The sequence below is a fragment of the Netta rufina genome, assembly GCF_964035555.1.
Source record: "Netta rufina genome assembly, chromosome: 1".
NCBI classification, from domain to species: domain Eukaryota; kingdom Metazoa; phylum Chordata; class Aves; order Anseriformes; family Anatidae; genus Netta; species Netta rufina.
This window is the reverse complement of record NC_140123.1, coordinates 203,975,888-204,002,646: the sequence shown is the minus strand read 5'-3', so window position 1 is coordinate 204,002,646 and position 26,759 is coordinate 203,975,888. Positions and strand designations below refer to the sequence as shown.

Genomic DNA, 26,759 nt, shown 5'->3' with positions numbered 1-26,759 from the left:
TGGGGCAGGGATGAGTGAGGATGAGGATGCTGCAGCCTGTCCCACCAGCTGATGTCTCCACTTCTGCCTTCCCTCAGAGAGTTGTGCAGGATCTTTTAAGTCCTGGGGCTTGATATGCTTTAGCCTGTTGCCAAATCTGCCCTTTACCTTCATATTGTAGGCAGAAATCATTGACCTATTCCACCATCTCCCTACATGCAAAGAATAAGCCTGGTTCTAGATCCAACCAGGCTTCCTCAAAGAGTCCTATTATTGATTTACAACCCACCTGAGAGCACAAACACACAGCTCTGTTTCTGCTTCCTGCTCTTTCCCTCAGTGCCCAGTGCCAGAGCATCCTCTATCTTCCATCTACAACCAAAAGCCTGAGTCCTGCAACCAACCTGAAAGATGGGTTGTTTGAACCCAGCAGCATCCTGTTTGGTTCTTTTGGGGTTGATCCTGAAGGACACCAAGTCCAGCAAGCCTTTTGCTCCTTGCGGTCATGCCTGAACTCCTGTCCGTCACAAATTATTGTGCTGGGAGATGTGTCCTGATGGATGGGTCATGCAAGAGAACCAAATCCACAAACCAGCGCTTGAATTCCTACTTTTTTCCACATCCTCAACCCTTTCCAAAACTGGATCCATGCTACCACGTCTCCACATCCCATGTTGGAGAACTTGTGGGTGCTGTCACAGCCAGTGATACCTTCCCCAAGTGATTCCCCACACATCTGCCAGCCCATCCTAGCCACCCTGTGCACCCAAAAGCCCCAGAATTTTCTTCCAGACCCTACGTGATTTCAAAGGGCAGGAAACTAGGAAAATATGTGTGGGAGATGAACACCTGGAATATATAATAAACGGCTCTATTGCCATGCATCTGACAGCCTGGCCTGCTGGAGGTCATTCACACTGCCACAGCAATTTTTCAGCGTTTAACCCATCCCTTCATCCACGCACAGCAGAGGGGAAATTCATCCATAACATGCCAACAGCCTTTTCCTTGCAGCTGGAGCTTTAGCTGGTCATTCTTAGAGCAACCTGAAGTCCTAGTCCTCATAATTCTTCGGGGCTAGCTCTGGGTTGACACTTGGTTGATATGGGCTTTAGCAGGAAAAGGAGGCTTAGGTGGAAGGGAACAGAACCTGATCTCTGACTTTTTGCTTGGGCAGTGAGACTGAGATGAGAAACATTCCCACTTTTTATTACTCTGCTCCCCCAATTCTCTTTCCTGGTGCACAGCATGAAAGACCTGAGCTGTGACAGTCAGGATGAGGTATACATTGAGTAGGGATTTCAGTGTTATTTGGGTCTGCGTTGGGCTAAAATGCTATTTTAGGTACCTGGGAAGCTCTGCCTTTGACTGAAACCCAGGGTATCAGTAACGTGAGGATCTGAAAACAATCATATAAATATATTTTCCGTTTAATTTGTGGCTTGTGCAATGGTTAATTTAGCTTTATATCCACTGCGTGCTTCTTCATTGCTCCGAAAAGATGGATGCTCTAGAGATGGGAAGGGGGCTTGAGACACAGTCTGGGTGCTGCTCTGCACAGGTGTCTGAATCCTTCAGACTGCAAATCCCATACCAGGGACTTCCCATGATGCTGAGAAAACCAAGCCCAGGCTACAAGGTTCTTGGTCTGTTTTTTTTTTTTCCTTAGTGAAGTCAAACTTTCCATGCAGAGGTCCTGACCCTGCCAACCCAAGCCATGGTGCAGCCAGAGACCTCCTTTTGGAGCCGTGTATGGGAACAAGGACTTGGTGTAATTCTGTCCGTGCTGCCCCGTGGTTTCTCAAGCTGTGGGTTGTACTGCTGCAGAGCACAAGGAAAAAAAAATGTGCCCAGAGGAAGGAACTGTCTCTGCCAGCAGCAAGTAGCGGAGCTCCAGCTCACGTCACTGTCTGCTGGCTCTGCTGCCGGGGGACGTGGCAGATGGATGGATGCTCATGGGCAGGAGGAGGAGGGAAGGAGCTGAGGAGTGACGTGAAGGAGGAGGTGGTGATGAAGGTCAAAAAGGAACAGTGGGGACACAGAGCCTGGTTTGAGAAGCTCTGTGTGGTCCCTCGTCCCCTGCAGCCTTCAGCATAGGGCTTTTTGGGTTGCAGGGTTTCTAGAGGTGAGGGTTGTTTTTTTTTTGGTAATCAGTGCTCAAGTCCAGCCAGTCCGTCCTGTGGAAATATTTCCTTCCTTCTCGCTACATTTTCCCAAGTCAGGACAGCAGATGCTAGCAGTGAAAGAGCAATTAAATGACATGCTGGCTGAGCCTGGCAGCGATTCAGTGCTGCGTAAGTGGGGGACCCCTTACGGTGCGCTTCCCACGGCTCCCCAAACCTCCCTGCAAACCTCCTTGAGCACAGATGCTGCGCTCCTTTGCACTTTTCCTGCCCTGTTTATCCTTAAAGTGGTGAGGCTGAAGAAGCACCAGCTCATCCTACCCTTCTCTCAGGACTCCTGGGTCTCGCAGTGGTCTTGGCAGGGGTTCACAGGGAAGCGTCAGGCCCACTGATTTGGATTAGCTCTGATCTCTGTGTGAATTGGGCAAAACACTCCACATTTTACCATTCTGGAGGCTTGGGCACCTCCCGTCATCTTCACCAGCAGATGCTTGGCTTTTAAGCCATGGCGACAGGGAAAAGATGGAACACATTTCTCTGGAGCTACCTGGGAGATGAGAGATGCTCCCACCAAGAATTCAGGGAAGAGCTTCCCAGGAATCCGAATCAGGCCATGAACAAAGAGCCTCAGCCCCTTTGAAAAAAAGTATTTTGCATCAGCCCTCACTGAGGAGAGCTTGTAGGAGCGAGGGAGAGCGTAGGTGTTATCTACCCAGGTTCTCGGGAAGACACTCACAAATATTATTAACATGAATAGGAAGCACCATGATAGGATGCTCTCTGGGAAAAGTAATTTTGTTCATTAATTACTTGCCTTATCTAGGAACCTTGTTCCCTTTCTCGCTTTCTTCTTCTTTTTTTTTAATTTTCTTTAAAACGACTGTAAGTGAATTCAGGGCTGGGAAAGTTATTTCACGGCCTCCTCAGAGACAGGAGGAGAGCTGGTATTACTCAGGTAGCCTTCAGCCGAATCTTCGGGGGTTTTTCCATCTTCATTTGAAGCCCACTCTTTTATCGGCAGATGGCAAAAGGTGTTTGCTGGCAGATCCCTGCTATTTCTTTCGTGTGGACCACCTCAGTGCTCTGCATCAGCTCACAGGTGTGCCTTTGGCTTCAGCCCTGGCTGCCGCTTGTGATTTCGTGCTCTGAGCTTCACCTCCTGCCTTTAGCTTCCAGGCTCGTGTTCTGCCTGGTTAGTTCGGAAACAAAGGAGTCAGAGGGCTGTGGTGTAAGGGATGGCAGAGCAGGGACCCTACAGCTTCTGAGAGGTCCTTTCCTGGCATCTTTGACCCTTGCAAGGCATTGGAAAGGGTCAGTGGATGAAGGCAGGTAGTACTCGTGCTCCCAGATGTCAAACATGCATGTCATTTTTATTATTTATTTATTTTTATTTTTATTTTTTTGGACTGTTTCTACAGCAGGGAATAGTTTTCTTCCAGCAACCTGTGCACATTTCCAGCACAATTGCTGCTAGGCACTGCTTCAAGGCAGGTTGTAGTGTCGGGTGGGGATTGGGAAATGCCAGCCCTCCTCAGGGCAGCAGCAGGGGTTTCACTGGAAGCTAAAGACACCCAAAGACAATGAAACTCACCTAAAGTTGCCCAAACTGAAATGCCACCATCGCCTGCAGCCTGGGACTGGCACCCGCCTGGAGTCCTGCCCCCAACCCAAAGCTGTTCAGCTCCATCCTTGACTGAAGCTGCAGAGCTTTGGGTATTTACTTCTATATTATTATTATTTTTGAGGTGTTTCTGAACGTGATGGCTGCCACATGGCTGGGAGGGGATGGATGAGGTTTTTCTGCAATGCTAAGCAGCACCAGCTGAGGGGTCTGTGTCCACATCACCTTCCGCAGTCCCCCTCCCTCCTTTCCATGCTCTTCCTCCCCCAGTGCCAGCCAACAATTTCCAATTATTCATCGGACAAAAGCTCCAAGTTTCCAGGGATTTGCATGTGAAATGCTCCCGTTCATCTCAGGCTTGAATGAGCCATCAAAATGCTCGTCGGGGATCTCTCCTGCGGGCACACACACATGTACACACAAATCATCCATGGCTGCACCCAAGCCCGTGTGGTCCTTGGGCCACCTCTGAAACAGCGACCTTTGTTCCCAGAATGGGACCAGGGGGCAGGTTGTGCATCCCTGGACCCCCCCAGGCAAGATTAGTGGGGCCAAGAAGGTCTTCATCTCTGAAAATTTGGGGAGGGGGGGATAAGGCGAGGAGAAGGAGCATGAAATCCCCCAAAGCACAAGGGGGAGGGATGCTGTTTATTGAGTGCGTGGCTTTGTAGGGTGGGAGGTGGAGGAGCAAATCCCTTGCACCCACGCCCCCCCAGGGCACCCAGGGTGGGCTTATTGAATTGCTTGGATAGAGGGAGGAGCCCACCTGGGGACAGAGATAACGGGAGGGCGGCGGGATTGCCGTTCTGCAGCGTAAGCCGGGTGAGTTATCAGGGCAGAAATTCAGCTTCTATTACCATGCATTAGAATAGATTAGCAGGCAGAGCAATTAGCAGCCTCGCTCCGTTTGGCCAAGTGACAGGGCTGGTGGTGGCGGGGCAGGAGACATGCGGCAAGGAGCTGGCTTTTGGCAGGGCGGCCCAACGCCGCCCCAGGACGGAGGGGACTTGTGTTCCTTATCCTCAGGGTTTGTCCCTGCTGGGCTCTAAGCCAGGCACCGAAAGGGACAGGGATGGAAGTGAGCTATGGTTTTTGGTCGGAATGTTTTTGTGGCTCGTGGTCTCCGAAAAAAAATGTCCAGGGGAAACGCAGAGCCTTTAAAAATGGATTTCGGTTTCCTGGTGGTGGTCACCTTTTGAGGTTGTCTTTTGTAGGTCTCTTTACAACAGCCCACAGCCTTCTGAGGCTTCAAAAACCAGCAGTAAAACAACACCACCACTTCCCCAGGCCACCCCTTTTCCTTTTTATAACCCAGATCCGTCTCTGATGTCCAGAAAGCATCTTGGAGAGGAGAGCCTCTTGGTGGTTAGAGCCAGAGCCTAAAACAAGGCTCCAATTCCTTCCTCAGTCTTCTAAATCATGAATTCCCCTTGTTGCTCCTTTCCTTCTGTAGGAAATCAGAGCTGTAGCCCCCTTTCCACCTTGCCATGCTTTCCAATCAAGCCATGCCCAAGCTGTGCTGAGCTCAGCAGGACCCTGGATGCAGATGAAGTCACTGGAAAAGCTTCCCAACTTCTCCCTGCCAGGGCAGGGTTCCCAGGAATGATCCTTGCCACGGTTTCAGCTCTGTTTTCTCCTTCTTTTCCTGTAGCATCTCCTGCCTTTTAGTCCTGAGTGGAGTATCCCGGGCAGTTGATAAAATTTAACTCCTTTGTGCCAAGGAGAGCTACTTTTCAGTTTTCTCCTAGCAGGGATGGAGGGCAACCTGGAGGCCAGGAAGAATAGACAGGGAAGGACGACTGTTCACCACATAACCACGAAAAGTTTAAGGTCAATTATGCCTGCGTCTCGACATTTATGGCATCCCTATTCTTAGGACCCCGAGGGAACCTGGAAATGTCAAAACATTGCTAAAACTGACCTTAAACTTTACATGTTGGTGGGACTGAATCTCCTTCCTTTTCACAACTCCAGCCACAAAATTGCTTTGGCTGCAGCGGAGGGAAAGGCAAATTTCAGCTGCTCCCTCCTTCCCCAGCCTTGCTTCCCCCTTGTGATGAAGCGATCTCAGGAGACACTAAGCTGTGCACGTTGGTCAGACTCTTACTAAAACACACTTCTCATCATGTCCCTTGTTCTTTCTAATTGCTCTGCATCCTGTCTCATCCTCCTTTCCAGTTGGGAAACCTCAAAACTTTTCCCTTAATAAAACTGAAGCTGTCACATTGCATCCTGTCCTGAAAGAGGGATCAGACTAATCAGTTTGATTCTGACCTCTACATCCAGGCTGTGTGCATCTCCACCCCGAGCCATGCATTTCTGTGTCCTGCTGTCCCATTCCCAGCCTCCTGTCCCCAACCCTGGCTGCAAAAGCCATTAGGAGGCTTTGCACTTGGCTTCCACCGAGCTCCCTCTGCTGACCACCTTGCAAAAGGCTTCACAGACCTAGCTGGTTGGTCTCTCTGTGGACATCCCCTCTGCTTTCGAGCAAGGACTTCAGCACGGCAGGGTCTTGGATCTGGTAGGACATCAAGGCGAGCACCCCATGCTGGTCTGGGGGTCGTGATCTGCCAGAAACTGCCTGGTTTTGTGCAGAGAGAGGAAAACTGAGGTGATACGGTGATGCTGAAAGGCTCCTTGCTGCTTCCCAGGCTCTGCAGGATTTTTGACACACTGAACCAAAAGTGCTGGTGTGCAAGGCTGCAGGTTTTGGGAAACAGCGAGGCTGGGCTGGGAAATCTCAGATTGCCCTTGGAGAAGAAATTTCTTTAAACTAAAAGAGGTTTAGATTAGATATAAGGAGGAAATCCTTCCCTCTGAGGGCGGTGAGGCACTGGAACAGGCTGCCCAGAGGAGCTGTGGTTGCCCCATCCCCGGGGGTGCCCAAGGCCAGGCTGAATGGGGCTGGGGGCAGCCTGGGCTGGTGGAAGATATCTGGAATTAAATGATTTTTAAGGTCCCTTCCAACCCAAACCATTTTCTGATTCTATGATAAGAAGTGTTGGAAGAAATGGAAAAATCCCCTCCTCGTGCTTCATCTTGCTCTGGGGCAGCTGGGACCATCTGGGCTTCTCAGGGACGGAGAGAAGTCTTCAATTTGGGGTTATGTCCCACCACTTGGGATAGCTGATGGTTCGGGTTGTGAAGGGTTGGGGTGCTGTGGCTCTGACCATGGGGGTGTTCACACGTTCACACTGGTCCTGCACATCCCTGTACTCATGGAGAGTGTGGGGCGTGCAAGGTGGCTGCTGGTCCCTTTGTCCCCACCTTCCTGCCCTCTCCCCATGTCCCCATCCTTCCCCTCGCCCAGGCCCGTGTTCTTTTTCCTCATATCCTATTCTCTGTAGGGTTGAGCCCGATGTGGTTAGGAGACATATGGCAACCCTGGTGATGAAATTCAAGGAGACAGACAGCTTGAGAAGAGGAGAAGGCAGGTCCAAAATAAGGAGTGAATTTAAGGACATGAGCTAAAAACCATGGGCAAATGGGTCCAAGCTGAAAACATGAAACTGGAAAAGGGTGAGGAGAGGGACAGGGGCAACATCTCTATGTTACGTGCTCCACACTATGACAAAAAGCAATGTTTAGGCTGGGGAATTGAAGAGGGGATGCAAATGGGGATGCCAACATGGTCCTGTGTCCCAGCAGAGCATCCCGTCCTGGACCAAGGGTCTGTCCTTGCTGGGCACTGGTGCCTGGGTCAGTTCAGCAGTGCTGGGGGAAGGTGTGAGCAAAGGATGCCCGTGATTATTCTGTCAAAAGGTGAGCCAGTCTGTCCCCTGCAGGAAATGTCACGGTTTGGAAGCTGAAAGGAAAGCTGAAATGTCAAAACCTTTTGCAAAACGGCGATGCCCGCCAATTACCCGTTGGGAGGCGGTGGCAGGGTGTCATTTCGGGTTGCTGAGCAGACCCAAGTCATTGAACCTGGTGCTGCCTCACCCTCGGCATCAAGGAAGGAGCTTTGTGTCCCTCTTCCTCCCTGGGAGCCCACCTCCCCAGTCGCTTTATGAGTTTTGCAATGCAAGAGCAATCAAAACAGAGCTGCTGTGCACTGAGTTGTGAAGCCTCTAAAAAGAGAATTAATTCGTTTGGATTTCATTGGTGGGAATTTGTTTTTTTTTTAATGGTAAGTCTTTTTTTTTTTTTTTCTGAATAACAAAAAATATCTGTAGTATGCTAACAGCAATCTGTAAAAAAACAGCAAAACCAAAATAACTGTTCTGAGTAGCAATTTCTGATCAGATCCAATCATCACTCTTTTGTCTAGAAAATTGTTTTAATTGACAAAATTGCATATCAGGCCTTTTCTATTGCCAGAAAACTGACAACATTTTTCTTTGTCTCATATTAGAAAAGTTGGGCGTTTAATCTGCTTGTGAAAAACTTAGAAAAGAAAAGAAAAACAAAATCAAAACTGTCTCCTGTTTCAGCAGCTATGGGTATAAACACGACAGGCTCCATCAGGAGTAGGTGCTGTTTTTCTGACTGCACTGTTTCCACACTCAAAAAAAGGAGAGAACAACAAAAAAGCCTTCTGGAAGCTTCCTCCTTGGTTTTCTCCTCCCAGGACTATCAGTCTCTGTCTATTTTGTCCACGCAGGGTGTCAATTAGGCTGGGCTCCAGCAGTGCCCACCAGCTCTGGCTGATGGTGTGAATTAGCAGAACAAGCTCCCAGGACACAACACGGCACCGCCACGGAGCAGCTGAGCTCTGGGCATTCCTCAAGCCCAAAAAGAGACTCGACATGTGGTTTTATACGGGTTTTGTATGGCACAGAAAAAAATTACCACTAGAAAGGCTGGGTGTAAGGGCCATTGTGCATTTTGAATGAGTTTAGTTTGGCATCCCGAGTGATGCTGGCAGGTATGGGCATGAGGAAAAAGGGCACAACTCAGGGGGCTGAGGGGTTTGGCCCCAATGAATGTCTGGATGGAGGTGTGGAGACCTTGTAGTGTCGGTGTAACGTATCTCCCTCGTGGTGTAAGAGATGGGAGGTTGCAGAGCTGCACAGTGGATCTGCATCAGGTCCCAAGAGCATCTGCAGCTCTGCCAGCCTGCAGGATCCCTGCTAGGGAGGGGACACGAGCAACATCCCTCTCATTTCCCTCTGCTAAGCAAATGGCAGTCACCCAAAGCAAAGTTAGGCATTTCAGTCAGTAGTCGGATGGAGAGATGGGCAAAAAGCACCAGGAACAGAGGAGCATCTCTATTGGAGACACTTGTCTCACCCCACTGCTCTTAGCTCTACAATCAGCATCTTTTCCCAAGTTTATTCCCCATTCCTGGACCCTACATGGTCAGAAGAGCCATTTTTACCATCATCTTCAGCTTCCTGAGCTAATCTCCATCACAGCCACTTTATCACCGTTAGCTGAGGTCCCGTGAGGTCTGGGTGGCAGATGTTGTGCATGGGGAAAATAAAGGGCTTGCAGATGGATGAGTACCCCGCTCAGGTCTTCTTATGTCTTGTCTAGCCAGGTACATGAAGCACCTAACATTATTAACATTATTAACCCATCATTGACATTATTAACCCTACTAACACTGGGCACTTAAGACAAACCCTGGAGGTGGTGGATTGAATCTGGGCTTGGTCAAACCAAGCCCTAGCAAAGCAGAAGAGCTTTTGGCATCTCACTGAAGATGTGGAATGTTTCTCCTTATGTTTTTGCACCAAATGCTTGCAGAATGTGACCCTGGAGGTTGTTTTAGGTCCCCGATTACAGAGCTGGGCTTTAACCATGATCACTTGGGTGCAGTACTGGATCCTATATGGCATCCTCAGGAGACCTGGGATTTACTCTGCTCTCTGACACGTGTATATGCTCCTCTTTCCCATCTCTGAATGGGAATGTCTCAACCTCAGAGAGGTGTTGTGAAGATTAATTAGCTCCAGGCAAAGCCCTTTGAGATCCTCAGATGAGAGATGCTACAGAAGTGCAAAGTATTAATTTAACATTATTAAAATAATTGGTTAGTGGATGGTGAACAGAGGGCTGGTGTGAGCGGTATTTATTCTTTAATGGGAGATGAGGGGGAAATAACATTCCTCATGGTTCAGTGGTAGGAATGGTGTCTTAGTGTTTGTACTAATGGGTTAAACAGCGGCAGGACACCTCCAATTGTTAAAGATGCAGCTGATAATGAAATAGCAGGTGTTATTAAGATATACAGAGAGGTGTCATGTCTATAACATAATCTTATGCAAATAAGTCCGGGAGAGAAATATGCTCTTTTAGGTGTCTTAAGTGTAATGCGATGCCACCGGGTGGGAGTTACACACCAGCTAATTACAGCATGAATAACACCAAATTGGGTTATATGGCAGAGGAAAGTGATCTCGGCATATTGACAGGCCCAGCATGTTGGAGTTACTGATACTTTATTAAAGGGAAACAATTATCGGCTGTGCAAGGTACTCTTCTGCATAAACAGCAACAAAGAGGGCAGGAAATAGAGCAGAGGAGCGTGCAGCTCATTTTTGGGGCTGCAACGTCCGCTCTAGGCAACTGCCTTCAGCAGCTGGGCGCTTTGCCTTGTTGGTTTTGGCTTTTCAGCTGATACCATTCGAGGACTTTGGGAAAGTGATGCTAGAGAGCAATCCTCCCTCTGCTTATCCTGTGGAATGATGTAATATTTCTGGTAGTGCAGAAGAACACAGGTGGAAGAAGATTTCTTTATGGCGGGTCTATGTCTTTTTCTGCTCCCCTGAAAATCCACCAAGCTTTGCCTCTGAAGAACCACAGTTGCAGATGCTGAGCAGACACCAGTGAGAGAATAGCATGTGAACACTTGGGATGCTCCACGTGCTCCAGCTCAGGATAAAAAGGTGGTTCAGGAAAGGGAGAGAGGTGAAACCATGGGCATAAGGCTCTGGAGAAGAGCCTCCACCACTCCTCCCCACATGGTCAAAGCTGTAGGACACACTGGCAGGAGGCTTTATCCCTTTAGTATTGATCTCTGCAGCAGCTGGGATCGGTTACCTGGGATCAGTTATACAGCTGGCTCAAGGAGAGGGTTCGTGATGCTGATTTAAGGGCTTGAACCCCTCCAGTAACCCAGAGCCAGGCTTGGTTTGGTTCTGTTCGGCAGAGCTCCCCCAGTTGTCACATTCGGGCATCAGCCACAACCAGGTGATTTTTTTTTCTTTTCTCCTTTGTTTTAAATTGAGAAATCACATTGGAAAAGTCAGACAGCCAAAGTCAAATGTTACGAAGTGGCAGAGCTGAGGTCATACACGGAAAAAAAGAAATAATAATGTGTGATCCTGTAATTAAAGTCTGGCTCGCAGGGTGTCAGTGCAGGGAGCAGATTTAAGAATGCAGGAACTGCTCTCAGCCTGCCAGTACCTAATTCCTGAGAGCCTGACACTGCAACCTTAACTTCAAACTAAAACCAGGCTTAGTTTGGAGCAGTTTTTCATCATTTCATCATTTGTATGGTAATACACCTTTCAACAGACATCGGGGCTGTAGGACGCATCAGTCTAATAGAGAGTGAGTCTTTGGTCTGAAGGGCTACATGTTTTAAATGCCTGTGACCAGGAAACAGCAAGGTAAGGTGGTGGTTATCATATTGCAGCTCCGTGGTAGTGCTGGGAATGCAAACCAGGTTCCTTGAAGCTTGGCCTTTACCTACGTGTTGCCCTCCCGTGTGCTGGATGTGTCTGCAACCTATTGAGCTATTACGCTCGAACAGAGCCTGCCCATTTAATTTTAGGAAGCCCAGATGTTTCTGCCACGCTGCATGGGGAGAAAATAAATGGGAAGGGGCTGGACTGTGGAATTTGGGCACTTGCATTTTGACACCGAGCCCAAAAGAGTTTTCTTCCAAGCTATCCTCAGGGGAGGAGTTCCCACGCCCCACGGAGCTTTGATGGGATCGCTGTGTCTGTTTGTTTAATGGAAGTGCTTCCCAAAATCTCAGGTCAGCATTTTGCTGGGCCTTTCGTTCCGTGCTAGGGGACTCAAGAGTTCTGAGAGCAGTTAATCGCCAACCCGCCTGGCCCTCTGGAGACTGCACGTTTAAAATTCCTGATCCAGCATGTGGCAGCACTAAAGGGGACTTAATGGTATGAAGGCTCCCAGGGAGCAGAGCGGGAGCTGCAGCGCTGCTCTCCCTCTCCTGCAAAGCAAACCCAGAGCCTGCTGAGAACAGCAGAGATCTCCCTTTACAATTCCTGCCGCTGGAAACACCAAACTTTTCTGCACCAGAAAGACGGAGCAATTTGAGTTTTAAATTGGGGTGTTCATTTTATCTAGTGTCAGTCCCTAGAGAGAAGCCAAACCCTAAATTTTCAGTCCAGACTGCAAGCTTTGTAACACTCAGGTTCAGCCATGTATTGGGTTTGTTTTTGCGTGTCTTGCCTTGTATTTCTGTCTGCAAATCCCTGTGTGTGTGTATGCAGCAAGGACGTCGAGGGGTGATCTTGCAGCTAACCCTCCAGCAGCCCCTGTGTGTTCTCACAACTCAGGCTCCAAAGTCTGGGAGTGGGTGAATAATTTAACATCCGCACTTAGTCTTTATAGCTGATTTTAATGGGGGGTAATAGCATTGCTAATAACAAAATCCATTGAAGACACCCCGTGCAAGTCCATAACATTAGCTTAATGGCAAAAGGTAATTGGCATGCAGTTGGAGCTGTCCTTTTGTATTAACCCTGTGGGTTTCTAGGCGGACGTCCTCTTTGAAGCTGTGGACTCAGCACCACATGTTAAGTGAAATACAAATGTGTTTGTGCCAAGGGAATACAAACCTGGATTGAGCCAGGATGCATTGCTACCGATTCACATTTTTGCTTTGTGTTTACACCTGGCGGAGAAGACAAGAGATGGTGAGAGTGCTGAAAGCACCGATGGCCATGAGTGAGCAGTGGAAGGGTTGGGGGCTTGTGCTGCCCAGGTGCCACACACGCACCCCTTTCTCTAAACTGTCACTCTTTGGGAATACAGGGACTTTTTAAAATTCAGTCCTGGGCACTTCTAATCAGGCACGTTCAAACAAGATGCTAAAGAAAACTATGCCTGTAAGGATTACTCTAGTTACTGGGTAATGGGTTGGAGGCTGCTCCTTCCCAGCATGGAGGTACCAGGAACCCAGAAGCATCACAGATTTGTGGTCTTCTCAGCAGGGCTAATGAGCATGGACTCTGCACAGCCACTCTATAAGAATATCCATCCCTTAGATGCCCCACTTCCACTGGAAAATGCAGTTTTCAGGGCTGTGGGTTTCCCCAGGTGAAGAGAGCTCAAGGATGATTGTGAAGGCTTTCCCACCTGTGCAGTCCCGAAGGGTACAATGCTGACATCCTATCAGAAATAATCGCTCCTCCTATGTCCTCACTGTTTAATCCTGGCTGCATTTTAACCCTATCCATCTCTGTTCCCATTTGCTCAGGTGCACGAGGAAGGAGCGGTGCGAGCGCTCCAGTGAGCCTCGGAGATTCGCCTCGGAGATGAAGCAGTGCGTCCGGCTTACCGTGCATCCCAACAACATCTCTGTCTCCCAGTACAACGTGTTGGTGAGGAACCTTAATTCTTGTCCCCCTCGCATTTAACCTGCCCATGCTGTCTGATAGACCCAGATATGTGCAACCTGCATTCGACAGGAGTGGGAAGGACTGGCAGCTCCGTGCAAGACGTTCTCCAGAGTCCATTGACTTCCTTAGTCCATTGATCTTCCCTGGCACAAAAAAAAAAGACTCACCATGGGAGGGCATTTGGGTTTTGTTTGCTGTGAGGGCAGGTCTGAAGGGACTCCATGCCCTGCAAGTGTTGTGCACACACAGTGAGGTTGTTTACTTCCATGGAAAAGGGATTTGCGAATGGCTGGGAATGGAGCTTAGGCAAGTTAGAAATGACCTGCCAGAAAGAGGACAAGGGAGGGGTAGCATGGATTATTTTGATAAGCTTCTTTCTGGGCTGGAAGTGTCTCCACCACCACCTCCACCCTGCTGCAGCACTGAGTATGCAGAGCAGAGAGGCAGGTTGCGATGCAGAGGAATTGGTCTGCCAAGGTTTATGCTTGCTTATGTGACTTTCATCCTCACAATATTTAGCCTTTATGGCCTAGAACTACTCAAGTCAGCAGCCAGCACAGCACACAGTGAGTGCTGGCAGAGCAGCAGATGATACTGATCTTTGTCCAGACCTGTGGCAAGAAATTTCCATGGATGATCTATCCAGCTCCTGGTTTCTCTCCTGACACACAACAACACCTTGCATGGTGAAGACACAGCATGCCCTAAGAAGGAGGCAGAGACCCATTTCATCCAGGCGGCTAGGGCTCTGCCCTTTTGACCGTAGTAGTTTGGGCTGGAATCAAAATTATAACTCACACCCAAAGAACTCCATCTGTGATAAGTTGGTGGCTAGACCCACACCCCGAATGGTCTCCATGGTGTTGCTCAAGGTGTATCTGCCAGACATCTTCCAGGTGATAGCTTTTGGAGTGCTGGGGTCTCTTCAGTGGTAATTAAATCAGCCTTTCAAAGCCTGCATGTCCAATCATTGCTGCTTTGTTTCAGCCTCTTTACTTTGCTATGACTTTACTTTCCTAGGCTTCAAACAAAACTGATCTGAGACATCTTAAGTCCTTTGTTCTTCTGGGAGTTCAAGGTTTCTTTTTCTTATTCTCTCAGTAGTCTTTGAATTCTTTTATGTTGGAATAAATCCTGGGGGACCAGCTGGCTCAGGGCGATTGAAACTGATAACAGAATAAAAGACCTTTACCTCTGGGTTGCTCTGGCATGGCAAGTCAATCCAGAGCTGCTGGGATCAGAAGTTGCCATCATCTGACTGTTGCCCAGTCATCTGCATGAACATTGCCATGGGAGTCTCATCCCAGTCCCAGATGGACTGGTGTCCCAGCTCATCCACAGTCACCACAGACAGTCTCCTAGCAATCGAAGGGGGAAGTACCAATGAATGAATGGTTGGCAGTGTCCTTATTGAGTCTCACTTGGGTTCTAGCAAAGGATCGGTGATGTTGAGTTCTTGCACACAGGAGCAGAGAAGATATCCTTGTGGCCAGCCAATCTTCCAGCTTCTGTTTCAAACAGAAGTTTGTTGTAGGAGTTGGACTCGATGATCCTTATGGGTCCCTTCCAACTTGGGATATTCTGTAATTCTATAGACAGAGACTTGCAAAGTTGTGTCTGAGGCTGTGTCAGTCCAGTCTGTAACTGGGATCTCTGAGAAGAGAGATTGCTGTGGACTCCGTTCTTTCCTCAGTGCAGCAGCTCCAGAGCAGGCTTGTAGGATGTAGGGCTTCTTGTTTGTTCAGGGTGAACCCTGGCTGATGAGGTTTGTGGCCAAGCACTACTGCTCTGTCCATTGGCATCATCTTCTGCATGGCACATCTTCATTCTGCATCTTCTGTGCTCAAAGAATTAGATTCATCAGGCAGAAGTTTCTTCTCCATTGCTAGCAGTGAGAACAGATTTAGTTTGAGTGATGACTCTGTCAGATACCCATACCTTTTTCCTACTCCCCAAAAACAAAATTTCCTTCCCCGTTGCCATTCCCACCGCCTGAATATAAAGATGCTCTCACACAGTCTTTATGTCATCCAGAACAAAGTCCCGTCTGCTTGGCCTTTCTGCCTGATGGTGCCTAGTGAACAGGCCCCAGGCCTTAGTGAGGAAAACACAGCGTGGAGAGGCAGCAAACAAGAGTTATGTTATTATCCTCTCCTGCCTTATCACCTGGATTGACCTCCTCTGTTCTTTGTGTTGGTAGAAAAAAACACTTCAGCACGCATTCCTGTCTCCTTTCAGTGGCTGCCACCACAGATGGGGCCTCATCCTCTTCACAGAGGAGGCAAGAGTGTTTGTGCCTGCCTCAAGTGTTTCCTTTAGCAATCGGTCACAACAGCTCTAAATTTGTGCTAACTACTAGGTCAATTAGCAGGTGCTAGAAGTACCCTGGCATGCTTCTCTGCCTCTGGATGTGGCCTGACTGTGATTGGGGTGGGTTGGGCAGGACTCTTGGTGGTGGACAGAAGTGGTGCTGGACTTCAGTTTGTGTGGGAAGTTGGAGGATTGAGAGGGTCTTTCTCCAAAGCACGACTACATTTGACAACAGCCATGTGGTTCTTTTCTTTCGTGACCATAGGCAAAGCCAGTGGGTGCTGTGACCTCCAACAACGTGGGCAATCCCTCCCTTACAGCTTTGTTTGTGTGCCGTACCCTGTTACAGCATGTCCCCAAGGCCAACCTCTTCCTCGGTGGGATGGGCAGGAGAAGTTGGTTGTGCCTCTAGGGACAGAGGCCGTGTGTGGTGGACTGAAGCCTGTAACTAGACTCTCCTTACGCAGGAACATGGTGACAAGAGCGCTCCCCCATCTGCTGATGCTAGGAGAGCAGGCCGTAGAGAGTTAGACTGGAGCGCTACAGTTTCTCTGTAGTCTGCAGAGTGCCTCTTGTGAGTAGTGGTCACCTTCCTCAGAAACCGCGTGCCGTGGGGCCACCAAAGCCCCGGTCTTCACAGCCAAAAGCTCCCTGTCTAACCTTACACTTGCATGACAGATAGCGAGCACTCCCTCCCCTCCACCAGCACTGGGAACGCAGTGCAGTTGTCCCCGCATAGCCACACATCACTTGTGTCAGCATCGGCATCTCATCCCTCTCCCCCTCCGCACACACATCCCTCTCCCGAATCGCTGCTTTCTGTTGAAGGAGGATGCTCTCTCTAGCAAGAGGCTCTTTGTCCGACCTCTCCAGTGTAATTCTCTCCTGCTGGCTCAGCTCTGTTGGTCAGCTCAGTATTTTCTCCTTTTTTTTTTTTTTTCCCTGTCTCTTCTCCCCTCCCTCCTTCTTTGCTTGCAGCTGGTCTTGGAGACCTACAACGTCCCTGAGCTGTCCGCAGGAGTCAACTGCACCTTCGAGGACCTTTCGGAGATGGATGGCTTGGTGGTGGGCAGTCAGATCCAATGCATCTCACCAGCTGCCAAAGAGGTGCCCCAGATCATCACTGAGAACGGTGGGTACCCCACATCCCCCCTACCTGTCCCATTGCTCCCTCCCTTCCTCACCTTTCACCCTTCTTCTTTCCTTTTGATTTTTCTCCAAGCAGAATTTGGCTTTTGGGAGCCTGAGGACAGGGCAGGCACAACACAGGGCTAGGTGGGATGCTGTGCTGCTGCTTGCTGTGGCAGATACCCCTAGCACGAGTGGGCTGGATGTGCGTGTACTTATGTGTGCACATGTGTAAGCGTTGAGCTGCAATACCAGTACCTGCATTAATGTGCTTATATGTGTGATAGTGTGTGTCTTCAGACTGCCACCGAGTGGCAGTTGCATATATCTAGCAAAGACAAGAGACACGCAGGATCTCCACTCATTTATTGCCCGGGCAGGTGTTACACAGCCCAGGGAATGACTGTAAATGCTCTCAGCTCACCCCATCCCACGCAGCAACCACAAAGTCATGCAGACACGAATGATCCTTTCCATAATTTTATCCCTCTCCTCCCAACTTTTCTTCTGTATGCTCAGTTCCTTGTCTCTGCTCCTGGCTTTTATTCCCTTCATCTGTCCTAGGTTTGTTACTGGCTCTCTCCCAAAACAGTCTAATACCTTGTCTCCAGGGACGGACCTCTTACCCCCAGCTTCGTGCCCTTTTTGGCTTCCCTTTTCCAATCACTTTTCTGGTACTTCCAAAAGCACACGTGGCTTTTACAGAGATTTGCTATAAAAACCACAACTCTGTTGATCATCTCAGAGAGGATACTCTTGTTTCATTCCTTAGCTGCTTGTGAAATTTTACTGGAAAGTCTTTGAGGATCCTCTCAAGCCACAGAAATGAAGTTACACAAGCTGTCACCACCTTTCCCTCTCTGCTCTCCCCAAGCTGCATGTGCTCTCCACTGAGAACCCAAAACAAGCCCCCAAAGGGCCTTTCCCATTTTCAGGTCCCACTGAATCATCACTCGTGTTTGCCTACCGAGATAACTGCCAGGAACTATTTCCTTGGTATGGACATCTGTCAGGCTATAAATGATGAGCAAATAAACACAGCGATGGAAGCTTAGAGCAGGACAAGAGGGAGAGATTTTTACGAAGCATGGTTTTCAGAAATGCTGGGCACCTGCGGCTTGTATCAGCTTCAGCAGCTGGTGCTCTGCACCTCTGCAAAGACCAAGTCCTCCACGCACAGTGCCAGAAACTGGATTTGAACCAGAGGATGTGTGGCTCTGCAGCACATCTGATCCCCGGAGCCATCCAATCCTCACATCCTGTTTTAAAATATATGCAAGACGCTGGCAGAGTTGTTAAATACAAAGTGGTTAACGGAGCTGTCGAAGCCGCCGGTGGCAGATGGGCAGCAGAGTCGAGCACTGGCAGCAAAATGTGTTTAGTGAAGTGCATGGTGTGTATGATGTGTGTGTGTGTGCATGGCTACGTGTGTGCCCGGAGGTGGGCGAGCGTGCTTGCGGACGCACGCACATGTTGTCACGTTTGCTTTGGCCTGATTGATTAATGAATCTTTCAGGTGAGAAAGAAAATAATAGAGGTGAAAGGGCTGGCCAAGTCAAAGTCTTGAATTAAACATGGGGTCCTTTCCCAACCAAATTACTGCAATTGCTCCACCCGGTTGTTTCCTGCAGCTGACGGGCTTTGGATGGGGCTTTGGTGTTGGAAGGGGTAGCAATTTACTTGGCATGGGAGAAGTGGAAAAGGGGAGATGGTATGTAGGGGCTGAGGGCCAAGTTTTGCTGCAGATGGGTCTGCTATGGAGATGGACTGGCCCTTATGGAAGCATAGTGGATGTCTCTCATGTTGAGTTGGGGTTTTTTGTAGCCAAAAGCTGGAGCGTGTGGGCTTTGTGGTGAGTAGAGTGAATGAGCCCAGAGGAAATGTTCACATAAGAACCTCTCTGTCCATCAGCATTTCTTATGGTGCAGCCAGGGAACCCCTACCCTATCACTGTTACAGTGTCTGTCCTCCTTGCTCACTCCTTCGTTATGCTTTCTCAAGGTATAACTGCCCCTTGGGGACAGGATCTGGAGGTGGCCTTCTTAAGGCATGGTTGTCCTGGATATTGGGTCAGAAATGCTAAGTAATGGTGAAAAGAAAGTATATTTTTCTAAATCCCCTCAGGAAAGCAGGTGTCTTTATCCTTCAGGCAGTGCATGCACATGCCGCCAATGCTTGGGGTCAAATATTCTACAGCCCCTTCCTCCTGGGGACTTCAGATGAACCTGCAAAAGTGAAGAGCTGTGTGGACACTAATCCATTTTAACGGCCTCTTTATTCCAGCCATCTCCACCCTCTCTTTCAGCTTAACTTTCTTACTTGCCAGAGTGACTTATCATAGTTTTGTAATTAGTGAGATGTGGCCTAGACCTATTGGTATCATCTAGCCCAGACTCTGCTCCCAGGTAAGATAATTTCCAGTGGTGAAGACCTGATCCATCACTCCAGCACCATGACTGGGGGAGATGAACTTGTTGAAGAACGGGGCTCTAGAAGGATTATATTGTACTTCCTACATCTACTGAGGATAGACTAGCCAAGGTAGTGGGTGTTATGGCCATTGGGGCTCAGCTAACAAAGCAGTCACACACTGATGTGTCTGTTTTTTCCTCAGGAGACCATCACATCGTTCAGCTCCAGCTCAAGTCCAAGGAAACGGGTATGACCTTTGCCAGCACCAGCTTCGTCTTCTACAACTGCAGCGTCCACAACTCGTACGTTGGTTTCCTTTGATACTTGCTTTCTGTCCCACCTCTGGGTCTGCCACAGGACCCCACTGCTGGCTGGGGAATGTGTCCCTTGGGAAGTTGGTCAAGTGGGGAGGAGGCCAGCAGTCAGGGTCACTCAGGTGAAGGTCAGCATGGTGAAATCCCTTCTGGGAAGACCAGAAGTAGTACAGTGAACATTTATTCTGCTTCTGAGCCTGCTATGGAGGAAGGCATTGCCTTGAGTAGGGTACCTCCTCATGTGTCCCTCAGGTAGAGGAGCATCAGTGGGATTTTGCCAGTCAAGTGAGTCTAAAACTAACCATGACCTCAGCAAATTGCCCTTTCATCTTCCTAGTAAATGGTTGTTTGGGGATGGCTGGATCCTGCCCAGCTACATGCACCTCCAGCCCTCCTCCATGCTGTCAGTCCCACCAGCTGGAGCCTGTCCCAAGGTGTTTAGCATGGGATTGGGTCCTCAAATCTTAAAAGATGGGAGTTGTTGGTTCCTCTACGATGTGAAGCGAGCAGGAAACACCCAGCTATTTTCCTCAAGCCCATCCTGCAAGCTCCTTTCTTGCCCTGCACCCCATTTTTCTGGGGTTTAGCTGGCACATGGGGCTGATTGGGAGCTGCCCCACCAGAGCAGGTCTGCCAAAGCAGAAGGATGTTCTTCCAGCAGGTTGATCCACCCCTGAGCAAGGCTGAGCAGCTCTGTCACCACCACTGAGCCATCAGAAGTGCCAAAAGCAGATAATTACCACAGCTCAGCAATTCACAAGGAAAGGCAAATCCTATTTCCATGTTCCTGCTGCTTTGACAAACAGCGTCAGAAAGCAAGTGTTGGGGGTGGGGGGGAGAGAGCAGGAGAGATGGTGGTGTTAAATATTTATGGCATGTTTTGGTTTCCTACTTGACAAACTATAATACACTATCCATTTTTAATTTGATGTATCAGAGCAAGCACTTGTTACCAATTTGAAGAACAGCTCGCTGCACCAGAGCTGAAAGTGGATTGGAGATGAACGAGATTTCATGCAAAGACAGGGGAGAGGGTGTGTGTGTCTGCCTGCTGGGTTGAGCCAAGATGTACTGGAGGCAGGTTTTTTACTTCTGCCCATTAAAAACCCAGCAGCACATACAGGCCAGGGAATTTCCCCCCCAGGTCCCTTCCGGGTGCTTCAGAGACTGTAGCAACATGAAGGTTTCTGACAGTGTGAGCAGCCAGGAGTTGCTCCCATCCAGTGCTTGTTTTGTGTAAAGAGCTTGTTACGGCTCAGTTTGGTTCCTGGTGAGTAGACATCATATCAGATAAAAAAAAAAAGTGTGATGTAGGTAGAAGTCAGTGCTGTAAAACAGCCACAAAAAGTGTCTGTAGCTCTTACTCTACAGGGTCTATGGGTATGGGAGAAAAAAGCCTTCCCAGGTGGTGGGAATGGCTCTTTCCTACAAGCTGAATAAGTGACTTCTTACACGTGCCCTCTGCTTCCCAGCCAAGTGCTGTGATAGTCTTTGTATCTCTTCTGAGATGAGGAAAAGAGTACAGTCAGCATATCTGCAGCGTATCTGCATCCCTCCATGCCCTCCATGGGCATCACACTGCCTTCCAGCCCCTACCTCGAGCACCTTCTCATGATGTATTTGCAGCTTCCAGGGCACTGCTGCTGTTCAGCAGCAAGAACATAGCAGTTTCCCATCTGACCTTGACCCCTTTTCTGTTCTTGAACTTCTTGAGCATGCTTTGAGCATGTTACACTCAGAATCTTGCTATGATCAAAAGGGGAACACACCTTGTGCATGAAGCCAAGAACTTGTTAATCTAACTAAAAGTAGTAACAGGGTAACCAAAACACAACAAAAATATTGGTAGTCTAGTTAGACTGGTATTAAAGCAGTCTCAGTTATCTAATTAATGTAAGACACATGGGTCACAGCAACAACCAGCTCAGGCCATAGCAAGCCAAGTGCCTTCCTGAGACCTTACAGGATAAGACCAGTTCAAAGCCCATGGTCTTCTGTTCCTATTGTTACAGCAATCTTTGCTGGGCTATTTTTCCCTTCAGGAAATACTTTCGTGGTCTGTCCTGTTGGCTGAAGGGGTTGGGTTGGCCAAGTGACCACTCTTTATCTCCCTCTCCAGGTGTCTGTCCTGCGTGGAGAGCCCTTACCGGTGCCACTGGTGCAAGTACCGCCACGTCTGCACTCATGACCCCAGCTCCTGCTCCTTCCAGGAGGGACGAGTCAAGCTGCCTGAGGTAGGTAGGAGTGTGTGCTGCGTGTGGAGGCTTCTCAAGGCTGATGTGGGTCAGAACAACAGTCCATGAAGCCTTCTCCAGCCCTGGTCCCACCTCGGAGCTACAAGCAGTCGATGGCAAGTTCCTGGCACCGAGGGACTGGGAAGGATGGGAAATGCTGGGTGTACATCTCCACCTGGAGAGAAGGAGGGGAGGTTGCCTCTAAGCAAATACTCCAAGCTGCTGAGATCTTGGGGGGATTTAGGGCTACATCCACAGCGGCAGTGGATTTCGGTAGTGCTTTGAGCCTGTCAGTGGCTTTGTGGGTTTGGAGCCTAATGACCAGTATATGAAACTGCTTCCAGCTGGGGCTGGGGAATGCCTCATTGCCAGTCACTGAGCTAGAGCTGAACTGGACCTTGGGGCTTAATACAGAGCTGGCTGCTGTGCTGCAAACATGGTCTGGCTGGTATTGTAACTAACGAGCACTTGCAGACAAGTGGAGCTCCGGAGAATACAAATAGGAAGCCACTTAATTACTTCCTGGTCAGGAACGGTCTGAAAGCATCCCGGCCTGTCTGCTAAATGACCTGAGATGGCTCGTTGTTTGCCTGGCCCAAGGGACCAGTACCCATTAAGAGATCTGATATCTGCTGAACCACTGGGCACGGAGGCGGCGGCTGAAACCTCCGCCGACGTGTGCTGCATTTGGAGGCTGAAATCCACGCTGCTCCCAGAGCTGCCTGCTGGGTCTGGTGTCTTTAAAACGTCCCCCTGCCTGAACCCCAGGCCTTGTCTGAAGCAGCTTTGTGGCACCAAACAACACGTGTGGAGTGGTTTCACACCCCTACGGCATCCCCTGTTCCCTCTCCATCCTCCCCTGACATATGTGCTGGTTGAGATGTCCCAGATCAGACATCCTGAACTGCAGAGGCACTGGGACAACCATAAAAATTCATGAGCAGGGAGGTTCCCAGCTCTTTGTCTATCAGGATTCAGCATCTGCTGTTATTCTGCTGCAAAACTTGCTGAGAACTTGGAGAGAGGACGTTTGACACCCCATGCTGGGGGCGCAGTGGTGCAGGAAGGCAGCCCAGGGTCCAGCCCTTCTGATAAGCCTGTCCCAACAACACAACACCTATGGCTATGCATGAAGCCTTGGCAGAATTTGGTCAGTCCTGCTGGCACACCTGCCACATCTGGCAGTGCAGGATCACCTTCCCAGTTCCCATCTCTTCTCTCCTCCAGCCCCTGCACAGTGGAAGATTTACAAATCTCAGTGCATCTCTTCCTCCCTCGGGTCCCATCATATCCCTGGTATTTCTGACACTTGCTTACATCAGAAAGGAGATCTGAGATGCTCTGCATCATCCCAGCTCCTTTGGGAAGAGACTGGGGATCACACAGCACCTGATCCTCACTCTATGCCCATCAAGGTTTTGATCTGCAGCACTGGGGAGGAGGCAGCGGGCCCTGTCCTCTCCAGATCGCCCCATTTGAGCACTCCTTTTCCATCACTGCTTTATGATCTCTCATTGGGATTCCTAAAGGCACCACCTTCTTTCTATTGAGAAACTGTCTTCTCACTGACATACCTCCATTTAAATCTCCACTGTTTTCTGGTTTCGCCTTTATTTGTTTCATTTTCTGTCCTGTATCAGGCCTATTCATTGAGTGAGATCCCTGAACAATAGAAACCATTTGGTATCTTGAAGCCAAACCTGGCTCCTCGTTGGCTTTTCAGACCTCCACCCAGTTCCCGATGATGCAACTCAACTAATCAGGTCAACAAGTCCAAGGTCCACTTCCAGCCTTCCCAATTCTGTCTTCAGTAGTGCCCCAAACCTACCAACATCTTGACTGGGCCTATTTTTACTGGCCTTTCATCTCCATCTGCAGTTCTGCTTTCCTCCACAAGTACTTCGACTCCCTGAGGATGCACAAAGGGCGTGTTGGGTACCATCTGGGGATGGCTGTCTCCTAAATTTTGTACGTCTCCAGGAGGTTCTGGTGGGAAACTGTCCTCCCAGCGTGGGATGGTCGCACCATCCCATTTGCAGTCCTTCCATCAGTCTGCTGAGCAGATTAGCATGGCCGGCTTCCAGGATCGTATGGTCTGCTTGCACCACGAGACTCGCTGCCAAGCAAACAAATATTAGTGCTACTTTGCTGTATGGACCGGTGCCAGCAACTCCCTCCCTCTGTAATCATCACTGCTGGCGTGCGAAACCTGCTCCCCCTCCTCCACACCGTGGTCTTCACTCTCTCTTTGCTGGTACACCCACCTCCAGGTGTTTCTTTTCTCCTTTTGCCTGTACAGCATCTTGCCCCCATATGGGTTGAGGCTTCCCACTCTCCAGATGGCCAGGGCTGCAAAGGGACCGGTGGGGCTGATATCCATCACCCCTGGGCCATCCTGGGGCACTTTAAAGGGAAGTTTGCACCCTTGTGTACTTCTGGCTCTGTTATTTCCTTGGCATATCTCACAGGTTTCTGGATTCCCATGGGATCAGCTTGCCCTTCTTACAGGTGCCCTGCAAGTCTTTTAAAAAAAATAATAATAAATGTGTTTTTCTGATTTTTATTTTTGCTTGAAGTATGGGTTGCTGGTGAATACGGAACACAGGATGAATTTGAGACTGACCCTGATGGAGAACAGAAAGGCCTTGGCCATCAACCATGCTGTTCAGAAGGGAAAATGCTGTTTTTCCCTGTACAGCCCGTGATCTAGTGCCCAGGGTGGCTTTTGAATCACACGGTGGACAGCAGTGATCTGTCCATCTGGGCTGGGGCAGGCCAGTTGTCCTAGCATCACCCAGCAAAACCAACCCAGAGGTGAGGATAAGGCAGAAGAGGCACATCCCTCGCTGTCAGCAAGGAGCCAGGACTTGATATTTGTCATTTGTCAGGTGCTTGGTGAATCAGCTCGGCCCATAATGGGGCTGAACCAACTAGTCTGGGAGCCTTGGGAAAGCCCATGTTTGCTCCTGGTTAAGAACTCCAGCATGGCCATAAAGCAAGAGTATTTATGATTATGGTGCTGAACTCAATCAAATAGGGTTGACGATGTCTCTGGATGATTTGCGGCAGAAATACTTCACCTTGACGTATAATTTCCCTTTACAGCAGGTTTTTGAAAGCCAAGTGCACTCACTTGAAATATACCAAGTGACTTCTTGCTTTATAAAGGGGATCTGATATTATTGCTATTGAGGGCGGAAAGGGGGAGAAGGATGAAAGGAAGATATTTTAATACTTAAGTGGATTTTTGTTTTTATTGTTTGTTTGCTTGTGGTTTTGTCTTTTTTTTTTTTTTTTTTTTTTTTTTTTTTCCTGAACAGAGCAGGTGGCAAAAAAAAAATGGAGAGAATTACAGTTCAGAGGGGAGCAGGCTTTGTCTATACGTGTTTCTTGGGCATCCTTTTTTTTCTGATTTTGACATTTGTTGCTGACTATTGCAAAAGTCATGGTGCAGGTTTAACGTTACCCTGCAAAGCCTTGCATTATAGCCTAATACCCTGTGAAATCAACGTTCCTTGACACAACCACCGGGTAAGAGCTCACTCATTTTCTTCTGTAAATGCACAAAACAGCCAATAGTGGAGGGAAACTGAGGCACAGAGGAATATATCAATTGATGTCCCAAAGGTCCCATTATGAAGAGATCTCATCTCTCCTGATGCCTAATCTCTCCTGATATATTCACCTATCTCTCCTGCTGTCTGTTACCCAACACACCTGATCCAGGGACATAGTTCTCATAGTTTTATGCATGTTGGGCTGGTGGGTAAGCTGGGGTAGCCTACTTGAGCTGATGGGATAAAGGATTAAGGCTTCTTTTGTGCTGTCTCCTGTAAGATGAACACTATCTTGTTCTGGGCCTTGCAAGGAATTTATCTTTGTGGGGGGGAAAGAGAGGGGAAAAAAAGGCAAAAGCAAAAAGCAGGCCCAGATAACAAATCTGTTATCTGCTGGGTTTAAAAGATACATAATCATTTAATTACCTTGAAGGAGGTTTTCATCTTTCCCTGCTCAGCCGATTTGTGCGCGTGTGTTTTTCTTCCTCCCCCAAACAAGCTTTTTATTAAAAGGATTTTCATCTGCCGCCGAAAAAAGAGACGAGAAGAAAAGATCTTGCACCAAAGTGTTTTATGTCGAGTTGTACGTGCTAATGACAGTAAAACCCACATAAAAGCAACGACTGCTTCAAATATTAATTTGTCAAAAGCGATGGAAAGCTGTGTGAGCTGCATGCTGGCAAGCAGCTGCTGAGGAGTAGAGCGCTGCTTTGCCTGGTGCTTGCTGAATGGAGAGCAGGGTCTGCAATGAAATGCACTGATTTATCCATGGTGTGCTGCTTGTTTTTCCTGGGGGTGATTATGGGGAGAAGCACGGGGTGAAACAGAAGGCAGGGAGGGATAAGGGCAGTTCAGCTTGCCACCAGTAGTGCCTGTGTCTCCTTATCACGGGCTTTGTAGGAAACTCAGCACCCTTGGCCACCCTGCTGGTGCACCTCAGCTTGGCTCAGGGAAGGCTTTAGGCAGGCAGCTTGCTCCAGACGAGCAAGCATGTCTCCAGGAACCCCAAATGTCCTGCTTCATGCTCTTTATAGGGAAGGCATGATGCCCAGCTCCCCCCAAGTGCACCCCTGCAGAAACACCCCTGTGGCTTCACCAGGGAAGTGCAGAGGACCCCCAGGGACACCTGATGAGCTTGGTGACCTCCTCACTCCCTTGCGTGGACAAACCTTCTGATGATACTTCTTCAGTCGTTGCTGTGGCAACTGCTCAGTTTCCCTCCTGCTCCTGTTTCCAGCCCCCGTTAACCCGGCCAGAGAAGCAGCTGCTGGAAGCATCAGTGCAGGGAGGAGAAAAAAAAATCAAATTAATGTCTCTCTTATTTCTCAGGGATGCTAATGACAGCGTCAGCAAGGCCAGTACCAGAGGAGCAAATCCTTCCCCGCTTGTTGATCATCCTCTCACTCATCCTGGCACCTGTCTATCATTAAGGGGAGGATGTGAGGTGTAGTTTCTATGGAAACTGCAGAAAACCTGCTGCACCCAAGCGCTGTGAGCAGGCAGGGGACCAGCAGGGGAGGCGTGGGGACCAGGAGCAGCTCC

General features: G+C 49.1%; 1 protein-coding gene across 1 annotated transcript in view; it reads left to right on the top strand.

Annotated features, from left to right (window-relative positions):
* The window catches only part of PLXNA4 (plexin A4), a gene marked incomplete at its 3' end in the record, with an annotated part of 399,326 nt that overhangs the window by 282,135 nt on the left and 90,432 nt on the right, over positions 1 to 26,759 (top strand). Inside the window, exons 6-9 of the mRNA XM_084283189.1 lie at positions 13,121 to 13,244; positions 16,551 to 16,704; positions 19,315 to 19,414; positions 21,546 to 21,660. Of these exons, the coding sequence (XP_084139315.1) occupies positions 13,121 to 13,244; positions 16,551 to 16,704; positions 19,315 to 19,414; positions 21,546 to 21,660 (493 nt within the window). The remainder of the gene's footprint in view (positions 1 to 13,120; positions 13,245 to 16,550; positions 16,705 to 19,314; positions 19,415 to 21,545; positions 21,661 to 26,759) is intronic.